Raw genomic sequence first — 20,298 nt, forward strand, 5'->3', positions numbered from 1 at the left:
TCACGCTGTAACTTGACACGGAGGGCGTAACCGATCAGTGTCAAAAAGGAACTTGTCAATGAAATGAGCGTTCTAGACACGGCAGAAAATCATCACGCTTCTGATGTTTCATATTGTTGTACTTTTTTCATTGGAGTTTACCGCTGTAAATATTTTAAAAATCGCGCGCTTTTTTGTACGTTTGGTGGGCCTGTCAAACCCTGTAATGGGAGCACACATAGCGCGTTGGCCGCACCTATTAGACCGTTCGCACTATGGAGCGAAACGAGCATATTGCCGGGATAAAATTCAGAATCAAATGTTTTGCAATTTTTTCATTATAATATCGTGTAATACTATTATATTGTACGAAATTATGCATATTTTTAGAATTTTCTATGGGTGCATTATTTTTTCGATCTTTTTTTTATATTAATTAATATTTTTTTAAAGTTTGGTATAAAACAAACTAAATTTACAACAAAATTTCATTCAAAATATTTAAAATATAATATAATATTAAATATTCATCTGGAAAATAATTGATATTTAAAGCATCTAACTCGGACATAACGTTTCCTAACGAAGAGCTACTACCTGAATATTCTGAGCTTGTACCTTCATCTTCTTGGTTTTGAATTGGCAAGGGACTATTACTCGGAGTCCACACTACAGCGCGATTACGTTTTAATGTAATTAACCAAATGTAATTCAGTTATTAAACTCCGTTTTAATTGATATTTTTAACAAAGTCTTTTCAGGTGCCGAAACGTATACAAACCGCTCTTCAACAAGTAGGAGATGACGGAAAAATATATACACCTCCTAGGGTGGGGCAAAATATCGTCGATGTTTGTTTTAGGTTGTTTTCTCAGTGAATTTCCAATGTAGAAGCGCCAATGTTGTTTGTTACGGAATTGAATTCAAACGTCCATTACGAATGCTAGTTTTAATTATCATAAATTCCAAGATGGCGCTATGTTTACCTGTCAAATCGCTCCATATGAACCAACCTTGGGAATAATCCTGAATGTGCCGAAATTTGGTTTTGTTTTTGGTGGCGGTGTCTCCTATGAAACCGTATGCTATAGCTTAGGGGCAGAAACCCTTCGATTTGTCGAAAGAACCTAGTTGACATTCATTACTCGCTGGAGAACATCAAGCAAGGATTTTATTGGGGCCTGCTCGAGCAAGGCAAATTGTGCTTATCAGTGTTCCTTCACCATGGCATCAGGAAGGTCATCCATCTATCAGGATCTATCTGAGGTATGTTCTGCTATGGAAAACGCGTTTGAGATGTGCTTGTAGTTTAGTGAACAGAACAATTTAGGGAAAACTCTAAACATATCCACGATTTGTGTGCCTTTCATTTTGCGCGTGATACAATTGGCAATGGATTTTTCAAAATAGGCAGACTTTCCTATTTCATGAGTTTTAGTTCAGAGGCACTTGTACAGTATCACAGATACAAAGCATTAAAATAGGGTCTAAGCATTATCCTTCTGGGAGAAACGAAATAAAATATATACTGCTAATCTGTCAGCTCAAATTATAGGTTCTTAATTGCTTTTATCGATAACGTCTGTTTCAACACCAATTAAATTTCTAAAAAAGGCAATGTGAAACACTATCGTCTTGATGCGATCTCTGAGTAATGATAACCAGCTTTCTATTGAACTTAATTATCATGCAACCACGTTACAAATATAAAGATTCTTTCCTTATAAGTTTATCGATTTTTAGGGATGATGTAAGGGCCACGAGAAATCGATAGTAGATACTCGGACAGGTGCCCTGTGCTATACATTGCCCTGCATAGTAATCATTGGAAATGGAAAAATCGCACGCACAACTTCTACACGTCTTGGATGTTTGCATGTAGATAGTTTAGTTTTAAGAATGAAGCACTCCTGAATCTAATAATTACCCACACATATCCTACCAGCAGGCATTCCAAATACCCTTGGTAATGAATGTACATTTTCTTTTCTTGATTTGCCTCTGTTGTGTCCGGTTATTCTCCTCGCTCGTTTAGATTTATGATAATGTTATCAATAAGGTAAATTAAACATATTTTAGCCCGAAATGATGGCAAGAATTAATTAGTTTCCCTTCCTTAACGCTATTGTTTTAACAGGAACATCCTCGTAAGCTGATACCGGAGTTGTGCAAACAGTTTTATAATCTCGGATGGGTGACGGGCACTGGGGGCGGTATAAGCATTAAGCTAGAGTTCGTATCTTTACCTATATTCCCATGATATTACCAAGAAACATGTTGTTATCACTCATGTTAATCAAACATATAAAGTACAGCATTAAACCCTAGGCACTTATCTGGTTTATGTGTTTTACTTCAAGCGATGAGATCTACATTGCACCATCCGGTGTTCAGAAGGAAAGGATTCAACCCGACGATCTTTTCATACAAAACATCGAAGGAGATGATTTGCAAACCCCACCAGATTATAAGAAGTTTGTTATATTCGCCGACATATATATATTTTAATGATAAAATACAATTAGCTAGAACTATATCTTTTTTCATGTTATTTTAAGGTTGACCAAAAGCCAATGTACCCCGTTGTTTATGCTGGCTTACAAAGATCGCAATGCTGGTGCCGTTATTCACACTCATAGCCCGTCGGCCGTGATGGCGACACTACTGTGGCCCGGAAAGGAATTCCGTATCACACACCAAGAGATGATAAAGGTAAACAGGATAATTCTACTGTGTGGTGCTCAAAAATAATAATTTTATACTCACATTTTTCCAATTTTAATAGGGTATCTACGATTATGAATTGAATCGCAATTTGATGTATGATGAGGAGCTGGTGGTGCCCATAATTGAAAACACTTTGTTCGAGAGAGATCTTGAGAAGTCCATGGCGAATGCCCTGAAAGATTATCCTGGCACGTCAGCGATTCTTGTCCGTCGGCACGGTGTGTACGTCTGGGGCCACAATTGGCAGAAAGCCAAAACAATGTAAATAGGATGAACGATGGTTGATGGAGGTGAATGTTTGCTCCCAAACTAACGATCTAATTTTTCTTTTCCAGGGCTGAATGCTACGACTACCTATTCTCAATCGCGGTGGAGATGCATAAGGTCGGGCTTGATCCGAATGCAGTTCCGAAAGAATACTGAAAGTATGCACACGATGCTGTGTATGACACACATTCTTAAAACATATACCACTGTAGAATTTAGTGCAGTTAGTTGTTATCATGGACTGGTCATGAATTTGAAAGGCACATCTGGTCGCTATATTGTTTCAATCAAATGCACAATCACAGGGAGTAATGTTACTAGCATTTAATAGATTGTTGATCATCGAGTGCATTATAAATCCAATCAATATTATAGAACAACTGTTTTGTACGAAATATTAGTAGGATTCCAAACCAATACCGGGTTGCCTGCAACATGCCCGACACGACCAAGTTTTAATTCATAAGCACGAAACAACGGAGCGGTGATTTTATATAAACCATCTAATAAAGAAACAACCCCGATCTGATTGATTAATTTTGCAGTAACTGATTATTGTATTTTTTATAGTAATTAACTGACTTATTCGGGCGACTGTTTCGAGAATCCTACATTGGGTCGAGTATAAACCCGGCAAAAAAAAAATCAACCCGTTGATCCATAAGTTGATAACAACAAGCGAAGTACTTTGAAAAAAGTTTTGCCTATCTTATCATTAACAGTTCAAGGGTGTTTTACGAATTAATATTATTATATAAAATTGTCCCATGGCGTTTAATGGTAAGTGGGTTGGAGAAGATAACTTAGGCATGCATGGCATAATTGCACATCATTTGAATGCATACCAAATTTAACGTCCTTTATAATGTTGCTCAATTTACCTTTGCTATATATTTTTCGCACGATTTATGAAGCAAATCTTCCGGTCACGATAAGGACTGAATTGCCGTAATGGGAACAAACTACATTTCCCTTAGGTTTCGAATTTGCTGTATCTAAAAGCATGTTGAGTCAACCCGGCACTGGGGAGGTTCCGTTGAGGTATGAAATGCTTCATTTACATTTACATTTTGGGTGTAAAATTTTTAACAGTGTAAACCCGTACGGTTTTGGAATGGTTGGCCAATGAGCAATGTAGTTCAGCGTCGAAATGTCAAGTGAAAAGCGTTCGAAGATCCTTTCGCTCGTAAGTAGTCGAGGAAGTACGCCGTGTTTAAGAAGTTTACTGTGCCATTTCGTTGAGCAAATCAAACTATTGTTTGTAAGTAAGCAAATAGATATTTTATTTAGTACAACTAGACTATAAACTGCAATCAACATGTGAGGAGGAGTGTATTAGACAAAAATTGGAGCAATTTTTAAATGCTATTATAAATATAGTGTGCCTGTGCCAAAACACACATATTAAACCTTGCTAAAGTGCAGATTTCCTCCAGTGGGCCTCGAGTGCAATGTTCAAATCATTTTCCTAGTTTATTTTAATGCAAACGATACCATCCATGTAATACAGTCTATCGTTCTTAAAACTTGGCTTTTCGCAAAAGCTTTTCTAAGGTTTCATTCCTCGTAGATATTGTTGATCGATGGAAGGATGATGCAGATGTTTGCTGCTTTAAAGGTTATGTGGACAGTGCGTCATTATTGTTTAACCTAGGCTACCTTCGTCTTGCAATATGGTTTAAGAAATAATTCGAGTGGTACCAGCTTAGGCATTTGAGTTGTTGCCAGTATATATTTAATGTTGTATGTGCTGTGGATGGACATATTTCTTATAAGTGAAACATGTATTTTTCAACGCAATCTGGTTGCAAGCAAATTACCGAAGTAGTGCTAACCTGGTACAGTTTCTCTAAACAAATATTATTTATAAGGTTATCCGTGATAGGACACCAACTGTTAAACTGTTACTTTAAATAACAGGTCTAAACTTTTCTCATATGTCCTGTCCATTACGTCAGCGGAGTTGTCAGAATCGCGGCCATTGTTTTGTTTTGAATGTTGTAATTGCTGGGTATAAAAACATTGTATTGATATGCTGCGGATGGTTTAAAGGAGACTGTCCAAACAGGTAGCAACGTCGGTAATCCAAATTGAAAAATTCCCCAGAAATGGTAGAGAATCTTGACATATAGTTTTCGGATTCCTTAATTTAAAATTATTCATACGTTTAATGTATATATCATATTGTTTTCAAGCCTGCCTGACAATGCTGCAAATTCCCGGTAATCATGAGGAGTATGCCCCCTTGCCCTCGGATGTTCTACAGTACGTACAGTCGGTTCTTGGGGCAAGCGACCAGTACGGGCCGACTACGAGCATATCATACACAGCGGTTAATATTATCGGGAGGCCAACAAATTTCCCAACATACGGCGAGCACATTGATTCGTATATGCTAGTAAGGATTTGGCAAACGACCTTACAATCGGTAAAGGGGCGCGCTAATGTTTTCCACATCTTCTTCTTCGTTGCAGACAACACACGGCAACTGGTGGCGTGAAGCACCGTCGTTCCATCCCGAGTTCGGCCTGAAGAACGTACCGGAAAGCAAGAATCCACCGGTGCACGATTTCCTGGCCGTTGAGTTCGAACATGCCGTCGTACCCCGGATAATTGGCATCTACGAAACGTTCAATCCGGGATCCATACAGCGCATCTGGGCGTTCACTTGTACGAAAAGATGGGTGTTGCTGTGGGATGAACCGTCCGGTGCGAGCGATACCAACCCGACCGACTTAACGAGCCGCTTATTCTATCCGCAAATACGAAACATAAGATTCCACGTGCGGGTGCTGCGGCTGGAATTTAATACTAGCGAGCTCGATTACTTTCCAGCGCTCGATGGGATTTTGATGGTTGGCTCTCGGTCGTTGAGTTGCGCGAATGAAACTCTGGCAAGTTTCGCGGCACATGAAAGCGCGGCCCAGGTTCCTCCGCCTGGCACAATCAGTTTAATGCAACTGCCGAACGAAATATTGTTCGAAATATTTTCTTTCCTGGATATACCGTCGCTCAGCGCGGTAGAAATCGTGTGTCAGAAGTTCAATGCAGTCGCCCGCGATTCCCGACTCTATCGCGAGGTTAACCTCCGACCGTACTGGATGCAGGTGGACTGTAAGCGCATCAGGTGGCTAGAAACGCGCTGTACAGGGATACGCAAACTGGATCTCTCGTGGTGCGGCATGTTGACGGATCTTAACGCCAGGGATGTTATAAGGTAAGGCACGTGGTGATTTTCCAAACATTCGAAACTCTGCTACATTTGCTCACCTGTTGCAGACTCCTGAAAGCGTGCGGCGATACTATCACGCACCTTCGCTTGGATGACATGGGTTTGGAGTTTTCCGATGACGAAGTTTGCTGCATTCCCACGCTGTGCCCGAACCTGAGGGAAGTGAGCCTCCGTCAAATGACTATGACGTTGAATCCGGCGCTGCTCCACTTTCGAAATCTCACACGACTGAACTTAGCTCGCACCACGGTGGACACGGAGTGCCTTGTAGACTTGCTGCCTAGAAACCCGAGCTTGCAGCATCTCAATCTATCTTGCTGCATGAACGTCACCCCGCAGGCAATCGCTGCCACCGTCTCGGTGCACAACCGGGAACTGGTTAGCTTGAATTTGTGGAAAACCGAATTCATTTCGCCATCGGCAATACGGGCACTGCAGGCGTGCACTAAACTGAAGGAGCTTAACATCGGCTGGACCACCAATGGCACCACGAGCCTGGACGGGGCGATCGGCGATCTGCTGAAAGGCTGTCCCAACATGGAGACGCTCTTCCTCACCGGCTTCCGCTGCCTGCAGGATGCCGACCTGGCCTGCATCGCCGAGTACGGCCTCCAGCTGGCGCAGCTGGATATAATGGGGTGCATTAGCGTGACTGGTCCCATGGTTGAGCGTGTGCTGCAGCAGTGTAACAAGCTGCGCTTTCTCGACTGCGTCCACTGTGAAATCCCATCTATATACCTGCTACAGTGGAGCATATCCTACTTCAATGTCACCATCTGCCACGCGGACGACTTCTCGCGCGGCGTCTTTCCGTGGGATAATCCACTACGCAACCGTCCCATGAACTGACCGGCCCAATAGACGATAGAAGATGTGTCCTACATTGTTACCCATTCATTTATTTATCGTTGATTTAAAGTAATTTAACATGGAATTTGAATTACAATAAATTAGAGCATTTTTTCAGAGAACTATTGCTCATGGAACATACATCGCTTTTGGGGAATAGTTTCGATGCTCTTTGCTCGACATCATACTATTCAAGTTGATGGTATACATACATACACCATTCTTAATTGTTCAAATATTATTTAAGAGTTTGTTCTCTTCATCTTCTCCATTCTATTTTTATCGTTCGAATCATGTTATTTCATTAATATTTTATGTTTGATCTTTTCCACATCCAAAATGAAACTTATGAAACTGATTTATCTCAAAGTTGAACACATTTTCTCCCATAGTTTGTTTCGTAATACATATGGAGCGATTTCCATACGAATTAGTTGTTTAAGAATAATATCTCCCGTCTCAATCTTTCTTTTTCTTATATTCTCTGCTTAGTTTAAGGATTTCAGCACCTCATCAGTGATGATGGTTTTCCTCAGCAATGATTAAAATTTAATTTTGATTTAAGACCGAAAGCTATCGAGTGAGGATTTGGAGCAAAATTGGAGACGAAAGTGGAACCAACCCGTTTCACGTAAATTTGTAGCTGTTGATCGCGCTCAGAACCGCCGGAAGGTGGCGGTCGTCGATGGCGGACTCTCCGACTGGTGGTGTTTGGCGACGCGTCCGCTTCACCAGCACCCCCCCGGAGACGGGCGTTGCCGCCGTGAACGTGCTGTACGTGTAGTGCTTCGCCTTGATCGTGTTGATGACCTGCAACACGAGCTTGATGAGAAACACGGCGAAGGTGAGGAAGGAGATGGTCAACAGGGCGCCCTCGGCCGAGGGGAAGTCCATCGCGTGCGGGTCCCCTCCGTGCGGGTCCATCCAGCCGCGCTTCACCCGCCGCCGTCCGTGGCCCGCCGGAGCTGCCCAGAGAGCGGCTATACGTTTCTCTGCAAAGAGGCCCGCGACGGAAACTCGATTAACCGGGTTGACTGCTCGAATCATCTGAACTAATGTTGAACAAGGTAAGCGATTATATTTCAATCGCTAGAACATTACAAGCCTAGTAAAGTCACTTTCACACACATCGGAACCTGACATCGGAATTGAAGGATATCTTGTGATTAAAAATCTTCCCTTAGAACGCTGACATTACAACACTATCTAGAACTGAATTTCGAGAGGACTTCACGTACACACAGGGAAGCAAGGCTAGTAAGCCCTTAATGGGCAGGCATGACCAAACACGGTCGTTACGCCAAAAAGAAGAAGAATCGATAACAATGAATTTCGCTTATCACAGCTTCTTTGTCTATCTTTCAAAAAAAGGCATGTGCAAAAAGAGAGCTTAAAAGTCGGTCACCAAACGGCACAATGATGGAAAAAGTGCAAGCAGTTCTAATTTTGCCAGCCAAACGTAAAGTTGGACAGTTGCTTTTCAGATTTAATGCGTGGTTTGGTCAACTATTTTCAGGTGTTTTTTGATATTTAACACGTTAAGCGCTATGTGCAAATTGCACCGCTTTCCGTTCTGCCAGCAATTCGTAGAAACGCCGACCTACCTAACGGGCTTTGTCGGTCCGAGCAGACTGACGCCGGCTTACGGGAAAGAACACTGTCGGCTCTAAGGGACCGACGTAGCGCTTAACGTGTTAATATTGTTTCTGATGCCAAAGAAATCAGAAAACTGAAACTAGAGTACACTGAAACACTTACCTCAAGCGTATCGAACAAAATGAAATGTGCAAATAGTTACAGATGTTTGGAAACAAAAATTCAACGATTCCCTTACGAAATTACATTCCCGGATACCATTTTAGGGTTACAAAGTAAGATTTTAAAAAGGACGAGCTGATGAATTAAAAACGACGACCTCTTTTTGCTGATTGATAGTAGAATGATTGTAGGTGGTTGACAGGTGTATCTCCCTCATTCTATTCGTGAATTGGAGCTCAGGTTAAGTGCCGGTTAAGGAGGCTGGGTACATAATTTTTGTTTCGGTGTATCCTCCAGGATCGTTGGAAAATGTTCAGGAACCTTGCACGAACACGAAATGTGGTATGATGAACCCACAACCCCAAAGTTCGAGACTCGAACCTACGCACTGACGATTCGAATGAGAGAAAAAACACCTACCGATGCTGCTGAGCAGCTGATCCCGGAGGCCGGCCAGCGTCCGGATCTTGTCGCCGATGGTGTGCGCCGTTCGAAGCACAAAGTTGGCCTGCATGCGGCGAAGCATTTCGACGAACCCACCAAACCCGGCCACTGGGACGAGCGGCTTGCGCTTCCGGTGTACCACCGGCGACGCTGTTCCCGTCTCGTGCTCTTCCTGGTCGGAGTCGTCACTCTCCGCTGCGTTGATCGTACCCGGCGGTACGTGCTTTCGCTCGTCGTAATCGTCAAAGTCGTCAAAGTGCTCGACGGTGCCGGCCTCGGGACGTTGGACTGTGTACACACCAGGTTCGGATGGTGCAGACGCTTCGATCGATTCCTCCTCGTAGCGATTGCCGAAGGGTAGCAGTTGCGTTTCCTGTTGCTCCTCATCCTCGATCTCTTCCGGCTCCTGCTCGTCGTCGACGTCGTCGTCCGGTTCCCACGAATCCACCTTACTCGACACGTTGACCATCGCCACGCGTCGGTAGTCGTCGCCGAGGTGGAGGTCCACACTGGTCGGTCCACGCTCCCACTGTGGGTTGTTGTGTGTGTGCACTGCCGGGCCGGGCTCGTAGTCCAGCAGATCGCTGATAGGCGGCCGATCCGGGCCCCCCGGTCGCCACCGTCTCCGGACGGAGGTGCTCGGTTCGTGCGCGACGGACAGATGCGACAGCAGGTGCGGCGGTGTACTGTACCCTGTGTCATGCGTGCTACCACTACCCGACGGCTTCAGGTGCGGAATTTCGACCCAGTCCGTCCGACCGGCCGGACACCACAGAACCAACAGCACCGCCCACGCCAACGCTGGCCGCCCAACGCACACCGTGTACGCCGCCATTCCCGATGCCAACTGAACAGCGGACGCCACCGGAGATGCCAACCGAGGCATCGCTGCTCTCCGGCTGGCGGCCGTTTACCGCACCCAGCCGTGCATGGCATTGCGGGATTTGCAGCGCCGTTTAACGTGATCCAGATCGGCACGATGCGAGATAATGCACCGCGCCAGCGGAGTGTCATTTGTGGTGCACTCAAACTGCATTCGCCTCGGAGGACATTACCATCCGTCGACGAAGCGTATCGCCGGTAGGGTGAGTCGGGGCATAACCGTCAGGCAAACAAATTATACCGCCCATTGCGGTGTGCACATTATTTGCATGACAAAATAAAAACGACGATGGAAAAGGCCTTCAAGAAACAAACACATTAAGTGGAAGATGAAGGTAATCAACTAATTCTACAATCTTACGTCCCGAAGCTAATGTTTCGAAAGCAATTAGGGTGAAAATTCGTTGTGGACCGCTTGCAGGCACTGGGATGCTCTGGTAAAACTCCTCAAACCGAACGATGTTGTGTAAATATCTGCATGGAGGGCTTATCATATAGATCAGGGGTTGGCACTCGTTTCTGGAAACGATGGAAAAGAACCAAAAACCGCGGGCAAGATACCGATGTTTTAATGTTTGTAAAATTATGCTAACACATTTTAAAATATAATTTTAAGAACAATATACATATAATACAAGAGCATATTTTATAGTTTAACCATTAAATTTGAAAATTATCTTTGTTGAATTTTGTACATCTTCAACATGAATGTACGTTCACTGTACTTAAAATTAATCTGTTTTATTGTAACTAAAATTAACCAGCAGTCAAGTTATTTTTTCTGGCCTACGCTCGGTCATTTAAATAACTTAACTTTGGGATGTTTTGAATATTCTAAACCATATTCTGTTTATTAAATTTAATTATATCGAAAATTGCATTCTGGGAAAGTAGTAATTGTGCATGCAAAGTTAACATGTTATTTTACCGCTTGGACGAGATTCACGAGAGTTAGAAATCTAGAATCTAGATTTTAGATCTGATATGCGACCGAAAAAGCCTTATAGAAATAAACGAGGAAGTTCCCTCGGTATTCAATAGTTTCAACGTACATTTCAAGACGATAAACGAGCGATATCGTGAACCAATTCGATAAAAATGCTTGATTTTTTGTTTGTTTTTAATAAAATTTCTTACGGAGTGGATAGCCCATCAGCAAATGGACCGGATTCGGGCCGTGGGCCAGGACTTTACCGACCCCTGATATTGATGCGTGGCCAAACGATACTATACCTACCAACCTTACATTTTTTGGAAGCTGAAAAGCTATTTCCAACACTGTGGAAACGAGCCGCCCTGTTTACATTGCATTTTCCAACGAAATTGTAAATTAACTATGGCCTTTTCTATCAAACTAAACAGTGACTTGTAGAACTAATTGGAAACCAAAGCTTGTTGCAGCTGAACATGCATTGATCAGGGAACATAACACTTCAAGAATTACAAGAAATATACATACATCGGGGTCCGCGACAGCCGAGCGGTAGCGCCGGTTAGAACATCGGCCCATGAGCGCCGGGGCTCACCACCTCGACGGCGTGGGTTCGAATCCCAACCGAGACCGGACCCTCCCCTGTACGAGAGGACTGACTATCCACGTACAACAGGGAAACAAGTCTCGTAAGCCCTTAACGGGCAGGCATGACCAAGAGGTCGTTACGCCAAGAAGAAGATACATACATCGGCAATGTAAATTATGAGAATTTTAAACTATACTTTGTCATGCGATAATTTGAAGTTCTTTATTCTACACGTTTGACGAAAATTAATGAAATAAATTAATAATTCTTTACGTTCGTTTTGCGTTGGTAATTTTTCGAAGCGAGGATGAACACGCTAAAGAAGATTTGAACAACCAATTTACATCGATGCGAGCTTTCGATTGGTTAACGAAATGCGTGAGAAAGCCACAAATTTTCATTTACAAAACCAATAAATAAAACTGAAAGTAAAATCATAAGTGGTAATTTCAAAAGTAAGTTGTAATGGTTAATTCAATTTAAAGTTTAAAAGTTACTGTTGCGTTAAAACCTGGAAAATAAAAAGGATAGGACAGGTTTTGTAAAGGTATAACCGTCGCAAGAGTCAACCAAAAACCGATAAAAGGTATGATCGATACGTGTTACTCTTTGCGCCCTTGAATCCCCTATCAAGAATACGCGTCCTTTCAGCTCGTACGCTTCGTGTGTGGTGAAAGTTAACCCGCGTTTAAACTTTTAAAGCCGTCACACCACCACGTTCTACTAACCATCAGTAATCCAACCAACCGTTTATGGACAATTACTGCATCGCTGCTGCACTCTTTTTTTAAAGCTTCGTAGCTTCGTTTGAAGCTACTATCTTCTTAACAAGAGAGAAAAAGCATAGTGTTTGTCGAACTGCTTGTGAAATAGAAAGCTATAAAATAGTATCTATTTTCTGGATCATTATTTCTTCTGATATTATTTGCATGGAAAATGTGTCTTTCAGTGTAGGTACGCTATGCAAAGATGTATAATTATTTACGGCTGAACTAGGGATAATAATGCGACTAACAAGCAGCTGTGATATAGCGCACAAAGAGGAAACAACACGCAGTCGCTCGTTGATTTTTCCGATATTTTTTTTTTGTTTTTTGAATTCCGTTTTTGTGGGTTTCTTTCGTTTATTATACCTTGTTCATATATGAATGATAAAACATTGATTATATCGCTAAAAATCCTTGCTCTAACTTTGCCTCCTTCGCGCTACATCCGTGGGTGTGTGTGTGTGTATGTCTGTGTGTACGAGTTGAAATGTTCTTGCACACTTCTTGTTGCATTTGCTATGCTTAGTAATATGCTTGCTGCTTCTCGGCGTGATGGTTAGTACTTGTCCCGCATCCCGTATTCGCGCCCCCCCCCCCCTAACCAGGTCCTTCCTGCACCATTTTCCGATGCAATTTCCGCACTTGTGTTGTCGGTGTGTGGAAAGCGAACCGGGAACGCAAGGCGAAGGGCACACGGAGTCGAGGGCGAAGCAGGCCAGGAATGGAGGGGTTGGGTCGATGATGGTTCAAATTTAGGCTATGTATCGTGGGTTGCACCGTTCCAATTCCGTGGGTCGGTACGATTCCTTCAAAGACTCGATTGCGGACTCTTCCGGAAAAAAGGGTGAACCGTACGCTGCTCATATCCTGGAAGTACTCTGAGGTCCCACTATCCCAATCGAAGGGATAGTGCCAGAGGACAGGGCACAGAGACAGCAACGGTGCGACGGAAGGGGTGTCCTACTAAACTGATTTTGTCTTTCGCCTTCCTTTCCCTATCGCAAGAAACGTGTGTGAGGGGGTGGTGGTGGCTAGGGGTGAGTAAGCAGCTGTCTGGGATCTCTAGTCAACCTCAAAACAGAGGCGACGGGGTACACCGAAGGGTGGGCCGGAATTTTCTTTAAAACTTAAATTAGAATTATTTAAACAAACGTATAGATGTACGAAAAAAAATATATGGAAGTAGTAGTATGTAAGTATTAGTACTAGTAGCAGTAATATATTTGTTTTTATAAACCGGTTTTGCAGGAATATGATCGTGCCCGTAGGGAATATATTAAAAACTATGCTATGGATGATACACACACACAAAAGTGGGGAGGGGGGGGAAAACTTAAACGAAACCAAACGGAATCCTCGCCAACCGCTGCGCTCTACTTCTGGGCATTCGGCGGTTCACTCGATCTTCATCCTGCCTTTCGCACACCAAGGAAACCGTTTCGTCGGCGCTAGGCAAGGTTATGTTTCCATAGCATTTTATTTTTTAATTTTATTTTCCACCGAGCGCGGCAACTCGTTCAGGGGGGGGAGGGAGAGCAAGTCGTGGATAGTTGTGGAGCTGGAGAAGGGGGTGGGGAAGGCATTACATCAAACGGTTCGTGTATGTGTTTGTGTGTGTGTTTCGGTTTTCATAATTTTGTTGTTGATGTTGTTTGGAAGCACTTAATATTTATAATCATCGTATTATAAAAGTTGATTCTCTTATCCTCCTGATCCCCGGAGAGGTTAGCTTTTTTCATCTTTTTATACTAGAGTTATAATGTTGCTCTATCGATCGCTCTCTTTCTCTCTTTCTGCCGCATTGTTTCACACATACGCCCTCTCCTGCTGCTTCGCTGGCTATTTTTCCAGTACATTGTTAGTAGTTTCATGCATTCATGGCCCTACTCTAGTGCTCCTCGCGAGCTAAAGTGTTGCAGTTGGGAAAGAAAATAATAGTTTTTTTTTTTTGTTTACTATTCCTCCCCGGGGGGACGGAGGGGCATGATAAACAATATGAAATGGTCGAAACAAGCATATAAAAAGAAAATATATAAACTCGCCCATTGTGTGACGACGTTTCCATGCATAATCATTGCTAATGTATGGATCAATCTATTATTACTAGAGACGGTACGTGGCGGCAGCCATACGATACTCGTTTTACTTAATATTTCTCGTAAGTATGTTTCCTCGTGATACACATTTGCCATTATTCGTGGTTTATCAGGACGTGATAGTACAAGATAGGGAGAGAAACAGGAAGGAAAAATGTATCGATACACGTGAAACGGTGTACACGGGTTTCTACGCGTAGTAAGAATCGCAATAATCAAAGGGAAAAAGAGATAAAATAGCATATCCGTTCGATGACGGGTTGTGTACAATCGTATCTTGATGTTGAATCTGAATTTCGCAAACCGCTGACGCACTCTACTGCATTATGTGAAGTTGGACGATTTCAGCAACATGCGGCTGATTTCCTTCGCGGGTGCCTTCGCTGTGTTTACTCCTACAAAGACCCGAAGGCGATAGTTGCGATTGGTTGCGACACAAGGCAATGTAAAATGTAAATGTAAAGAAATCGTAATTGCCCCACACACTAAGCATTTTCGTAGCGTATGCTTGCTGTGCTGGTGGCGTGTGATGCTTGTTAAAATTTTGCATTCGATAATTCGTGAAACGAGAGCAACGGCTGCGGTGCGTGTTCACGCTGGGCGAACAATGTTTCAACGAGCGGATTAAAAAAATGGCTTACAAGCTAGAGATAGTTAATGAATCAATTCGCTGCCCCGCTTCAGAAAGCAGATAGTAGGACGGCCAATGGGCCGCTCTTTCGTTGCCCGCTGGTTGCCGTGGCCTACCACCGTGTCCCCGCTTAGAGATCGGTGTCGTACCAGGCGGCGACCTGGTTGTTGTCCTGCGGCGGCGACGGCATCACGTCCAGATGGTCGAACGTCAGCTCGCTCGCGTCCATCTCGCCGACGTCCATGTCCATGCCGTACGGGGAGGTGGGCTGGCCGGACGAGGACATACCGCTGGCTCCACCGCCCATCACCACCGAACCACCCGCGCCGCTACCGACCGACTGCTGCTGCTGGTGTTGCTGCTGCTGTTGCTGTTGCTGCTGCTGCTGCTGCTGCTGCTGTTGCTGCTGCTGCTGCTGCTGGTTGCCGAGCCCGTTGCCGGCCGGACCACCGTTGCCGACGCTGCTGCCACCACCACCGCCGATCTCAAGCCCCTGCATTGAATCTATCGGAAGAGTGTCGTACCCTGGGCGAACGGTGAAGGTCGTGAAAGAAAGCAAAACAAAAAAGATTAGATGGAAAGCGGAATATTATTGCAACAATGTGCCACACTACAATGTACAAACGAAAATAACTTAACACTAACAAGACCGGCGAACGAATAAAAACAAAGGAAATATAAAATAAAGAATTTTGCGCGTCTGGGGGAAAACATATGTCTAGCAGTACGCAGTACAAATTGAAAGAAAAAGTGAACCAAGGTGGAGAAAAAAACAAATCAATCAATCGAGTAAAACCATACACAAAGCGAACCAACTGAAGTGGTTGAAACGATAACTGATGGATGCGGAACTACAAACACAAGATATCGTAAACTTCACACAGTATAAACCAAGAGATGAAAAGCTAGTTCGCACATAATAATGCTTTACATCAGTTGGTGAACGAAAAGGAGGAAAACTAGGTAAAGGTACTAGCATACAAAAAAGGCATCCGAACGTAAAATTGGGAAGAACAAACGAAAGAGAAGAACGAAACAGCGCAAACGTTGGTCACGCTGTTCGTCTTACAGCTTTTAATCACCTCGTGCCGGACGCAACGAACAGCTCACGTTTGCTAGCAAACGCGAATACCGCCGGATGCTTGTTCTGGCCACCCCGCCACCTGTTGGCGCGCTGTTGCTGACTTGACTTGGCAGCTGACATCCGCTGGCCAACCGTTTCTTGTTGTGACGACTTTAAACCGAAAGGGTATAACATGGGCGATCAGGAAAAAGAGGATTGCCGGGGGTGGGAAGAAAGAAAGAGAGCGATAGGGAGGGAGAGAGAGAGAGAGAGAGAAGGGGACGCTGGGGAACAGGCAGGGCAAGGGGACTTTTCCCGCGGGAAAAGGTCATTGCTTCGGAGGGGTTTCCGTTCCGCCTGTTTCGTGCCACGCTCCTAATTACATTGCTTATCGTAATATCGTACTACCCAAAACAGGACATCGCTTGCCAATTGGATGTACCTTGTCCAGTTAAACGCTCTTGATTCTATCGAAATTGTCTCCACTCAAACTGCTTCACACGGGTTCCTGCTGAATTATCTACGCGCGCGGTTCCTTGCTGTTAGTTTGATTATTTACCGGTTCTACCTCAGTTTTGTCCAGCGTAAAACGATACACAAATAAAAACAAACCCAACAAACTAAAGCACACAAACTCGGTACCGATGTCATTCATATCATTCTACTTATCTACACTGGAGTAAGGATACACGTTTTACTTTGCTCTTCGCTCGGTTCTTCCTTCAATCGCGCTGCGGCGTTCTTTGCTAAGGTTACCACGGGAGACTTGGCGGTTTTTAAAAAATATCCAAACGTTCGACTGTCGCCTCCACCCCACCAATCCCTAACACGCTCGATAGCTAGATTTTGTGTTACTACGATTCATTTTTAAGTATACTAAACGCAAGAAAAGAAATACTTTGACCCCCCCCGTTCGATACCGTTTATTTTGCTACGCGTGTGTACGATCGATTTGCTCGCCGTTCACCGCACAGAGGGTGGGGGGAGAGGCTGAATGTAGGGGTAGGTTCAAAGATACACCCCCGCCACCGTAACTACTTATGACCTGTCGTATATCTACTACCGGGTTTTTCGTTGCGTAACTTTACAAACTAAAGGGAAGTGGTTTGGGTTCGAAAGGGAAAGGGGAAAGGGTTTTGGGGAAAACCAAAGAGAAAAAAAAACACATTCCCAACAGGACAAACGACGGGGAAGGAAAAAAATCGATACGGATTAATAGGTTGTTAACGGTTACGTTTTTAATCGTGAGATCTGTGATGAGTTGGCTGGTTACTTTTCAACGGTTTTTAGTGATGATATATGTTAGGCTGGTTTAGCTGGAATAAATAGAGAGAGAGAGAGCAGAAGAGATAGAAGCGTGAAACGGAAGCGAAGGAGACGGATATACAAATACTATCCAAAGAGTGTTATCCGGATATATCACAACCTGTGGTTTGAGATTAAAACCCTTCGCGACGTGGGAATATTCTAACATGAAAGGTTAAGATTGAAAATGGAAAGAGGCATGCAAAGGGTAAAAGAGTACACTTGTAACCCAAGGGAAAACATCGAAATGTGTTGAGATATCGTGGACGCCTTGGTAGAGATAATCTAAGAGCTATGTTGTCGAAAATGGTTACCAAAGGATAGACATTTTCTTACAGTTCGAATCGATAATTTGCTACATTCAATTACATTCCGCCAACATCCGGACGAGTCGATGGACAGTGAGAAACAACACGAACCAAACAAACAGAGACGGAATCGTGGTGAATCTGGAATTTACCCTATCAGTATACATCTTAATCTATAGGACCGTGCATAATGTACACACTAGACATTGGTTTGGTGCCGGTTTTGCTGCCGCTCTTAGCTAGGTTCTAGGTCCGGAATACGTACCTTGCTGGAATGCACGACCTCCGTGCGAGCTGTGCACGCTCGCGGGCCCCTGTCCGTAGAGACCCTCGTAGGCTTGCTCGGGGGACAGAATGTCCTGTGTGTGTGCCAATCAACCGGGCAACGCGTGTGGGTGTGTGGCGTGTGTTCATGGCGGGTGCGACGGATGTGTGCCGTGGCGCGGGAAATTACAAACCAACACAGCAAGCCCAAAACGTACATACATACCCCGGAGCGTCCCCAGGATTCGGGACGAAATACATCCGTTGATGTATTTTAGTTTGATTTGGTTTTCGCATATGTTTCCAATGGGACAATGGGAAGGGAGTGATGTCGGTAGTTGGTGTTGGTTGTTTGGTTGTTGTTGTGGCCAATTGCGATGCGATGCAGTGTGTATCGATGGTGCAGGGTGAGGGTCCAATGTTCAACCAATTGCGCCGTAGCCGCATTTCGTATTCCAATTTTTCCAGTGATTTTGGTTTCGTTTTTTCCACAATCCGCCCGACAGGTTTCCGATGCGCCGGTGTGTGTGTGTGTGGGTTGCCGATCATTGGGGTTTGTTTCAATTTTTCATGTTCGATTTTGGTGCCGATGGGGTGAAGTAATGGGAGCGGTGTAAAAATCAAACGCAAACGAAAAATTGCATCAGCCGGGATCAAATACATGAAATAAAAATAAAGAGGTAAAAGGAAAATTAAAAATATGAATAAATTATAACATGGCGAAGAAAGTGAATGACACCGGAATGGAGCAACGAGGTTATGATGGGGAGGAAAACAAAGAGAATAGTTGATTTGGTGAGAAAAGATGAGAAATTGATCAATAGAAACCAATATTTTAACGACGTACAAACGAAGCGTACGACAGATGAAGGTGGTGAAGTAAACCAGGAAGAGAAAAAGAGAGAGAAAGAGAACGGATATTGATGAAATTAAAACTGTTTTCTGCCACAACTTGGCACGAATGTACATCGCACTGTTGTGAAATGGGTTTGGTTTGGTTATTTTGCGGTAGCTCCAGTTGGCTTTCGAAAGGAACAGAGAGAATAACAGTTCGCAAACAATGGGAAAATTAAACGGCCTATATTTATGTGTACGTCTTTCGAAAGCCAACTCGAACTGAATTTGCCACATTTGCTTTAGTTTTTCTTTGCTTTTTTCCGTTCCAAATCGTGCTGGGGTTGTGTGTTGGGTTTTCGCGAAATGTTTTTGTTTTGATAGAAAATAGGCAAAATAAACTAAATGTGATCAGGAAAGTAAAAACTATGAATCATGGGGCGCGATTTTAATTTAGGGTTTGGTTGATCACATTCGAAACGAGTTAGTGTTTAGATTTCGACTCGTGTTTCGTTACCTTCGATATCTCCCATTCAACCATTCACCCATTGTGCCATTTGCAAGAGTTGTGGTGTTGGTGTTACGTGCCAGGAAAACAAAAAAGAAACACATCGGTACATTGTTGGGGCGACGTGTTTGTAACGTGTAGGGTTAGGAAATGTTAACACTAAATAATTAGAGCGCTAACAACGATCAAAAAAACGATGCGCCTATAAACTAACAACAAAGTAACGGAGGGAAGCTCGTTTACGGTGGAAAATGAAGTGTCCGGGCACGCAGAGTAGTAATGAGAGCAGTAGATGGTACACAATCGAGCGATATGCAAAAGAAAGGAAAAACACATTCGCAAAAGGGTAACGGCAGGGTCCTTCGATCGTCGAGGACGGGGTGCAGAGTTGTTGTGAGTGAGTTGGGGAATGGTGTGCCCTATTCGTCCGCGCCTGTTGCAACCACACAGTGTCCGATCGACCTTAGGAAAGACGTGCGGGTGCGCTTAGACTGACCTGCAGGTCCGGACCGATGCCGAGCTCGCCATTGTTCCACATGCTGTCGTCCCGGAACACGGGCAGGGTGGTCAGTTCGCTGGAGAAGCGCTTCTTGTAGTCCATCGATTTGTCCTCGCTCATCTTGAAGAGGACGGCGGCGGCGTACGTGGCGACGCCCTCGTTGGCCGAGTTGAGCAGCTCGGTCAGCGGTGCGGTGGCACCCTCGGCCTCAATCATCTCCGCCACCTCCTTGTCGACGGCCAGCTCGCACAGCACACCGGCGGCGACACGCTGCAAAACGAACAAAGCAAGAAAACGTTAGACGTTGGTTGGAACTAATCAGCTTCAAGCGTTTCGCACGAATGGGGACCGGGTTATCGAGACAA

At 44.1% G+C, this 20,298-nt stretch overlaps 4 protein-coding genes across 6 annotated transcripts in view; 2 read left to right on the forward strand and 2 right to left on the reverse strand.

The window, feature by feature from the left end:
• Positions 1-1,012: 1,012 nt before the first annotated feature.
• LOC131290746 (probable methylthioribulose-1-phosphate dehydratase) lies at positions 1,013-3,504 on the forward strand. 2 transcript variants are annotated; one of them, XM_058319917.1, is made up of 7 exons: positions 1,013-1,245; positions 2,015-2,038; positions 2,117-2,211; positions 2,340-2,453; positions 2,538-2,691; positions 2,765-2,967; positions 3,042-3,504. In XM_058319917.1, the coding sequence occupies exons 1-7, from the start codon at positions 1,204-1,206 to the stop codon at positions 3,127-3,129; spliced, it is 720 nt and encodes a 239-aa protein (XP_058175900.1). In that variant the 5' UTR covers positions 1,013-1,203; the 3' UTR covers positions 3,130-3,504. The 2 variants fall into 2 exon arrangements, with proteins under 2 accessions (XP_058175900.1, XP_058175901.1); XM_058319918.1 differs by lacking the exon at positions 2,015-2,038.
• A 1,670-nt stretch (positions 3,505-5,174) lies between these two features.
• Positions 5,175-7,054, forward strand: LOC131291151 (F-box/LRR-repeat protein 4). Its single transcript, XM_058320343.1, has 3 exons — positions 5,175-5,371; positions 5,448-6,190; positions 6,253-7,054. Exons 1-3 carry the CDS (start codon positions 5,180-5,182, stop codon positions 7,052-7,054), a joined length of 1,737 nt encoding a protein of 578 aa, XP_058176326.1. The 5' UTR covers positions 5,175-5,179.
• A 627-nt stretch (positions 7,055-7,681) lies between these two features.
• Positions 7,682-10,091, reverse strand: LOC131291152 (uncharacterized). The gene is made up of 2 exons (XM_058320344.1): positions 9,233-10,091; positions 7,682-8,046 (listed from the first exon to the last, which is right to left on the reverse strand). Exons 1-2 carry the CDS (start codon positions 10,089-10,091, stop codon positions 7,682-7,684), a joined length of 1,224 nt encoding a protein of 407 aa, XP_058176327.1.
• Positions 10,092-15,274: 5,183 nt separating this feature from the next.
• The window catches only part of LOC131291385 (armadillo segment polarity protein), a 39,066-nt gene continuing 34,042 nt past the window's right edge, over positions 15,275-20,298 (reverse strand). The window contains exons 4-7 of one of the 2 annotated variants that reach the window (XM_058320587.1): positions 19,931-20,203; positions 18,094-18,187; positions 15,584-15,677; positions 15,275-15,481 (exon numbers count right to left, since the gene is read on the reverse strand). In XM_058320587.1, the coding sequence (XP_058176570.1) occupies positions 15,283-15,481; positions 15,584-15,677; positions 18,094-18,187; positions 19,931-20,203 (660 nt within the window). In that variant the 3' untranslated portion in view covers positions 15,275-15,282. Of the gene's footprint in view, positions 15,678-18,093; positions 18,188-19,930; positions 20,204-20,298 lie in introns of both variants that reach the window. The other variant, XM_058320586.1, reaches the window with a different exon arrangement.

Source organism: Anopheles ziemanni, chromosome X (assembly GCF_943734765.1).
Source record: "Anopheles ziemanni chromosome X, idAnoZiCoDA_A2_x.2, whole genome shotgun sequence".
Lineage (NCBI taxonomy): Eukaryota > Metazoa > Arthropoda > Insecta > Diptera > Culicidae > Anopheles > Anopheles ziemanni.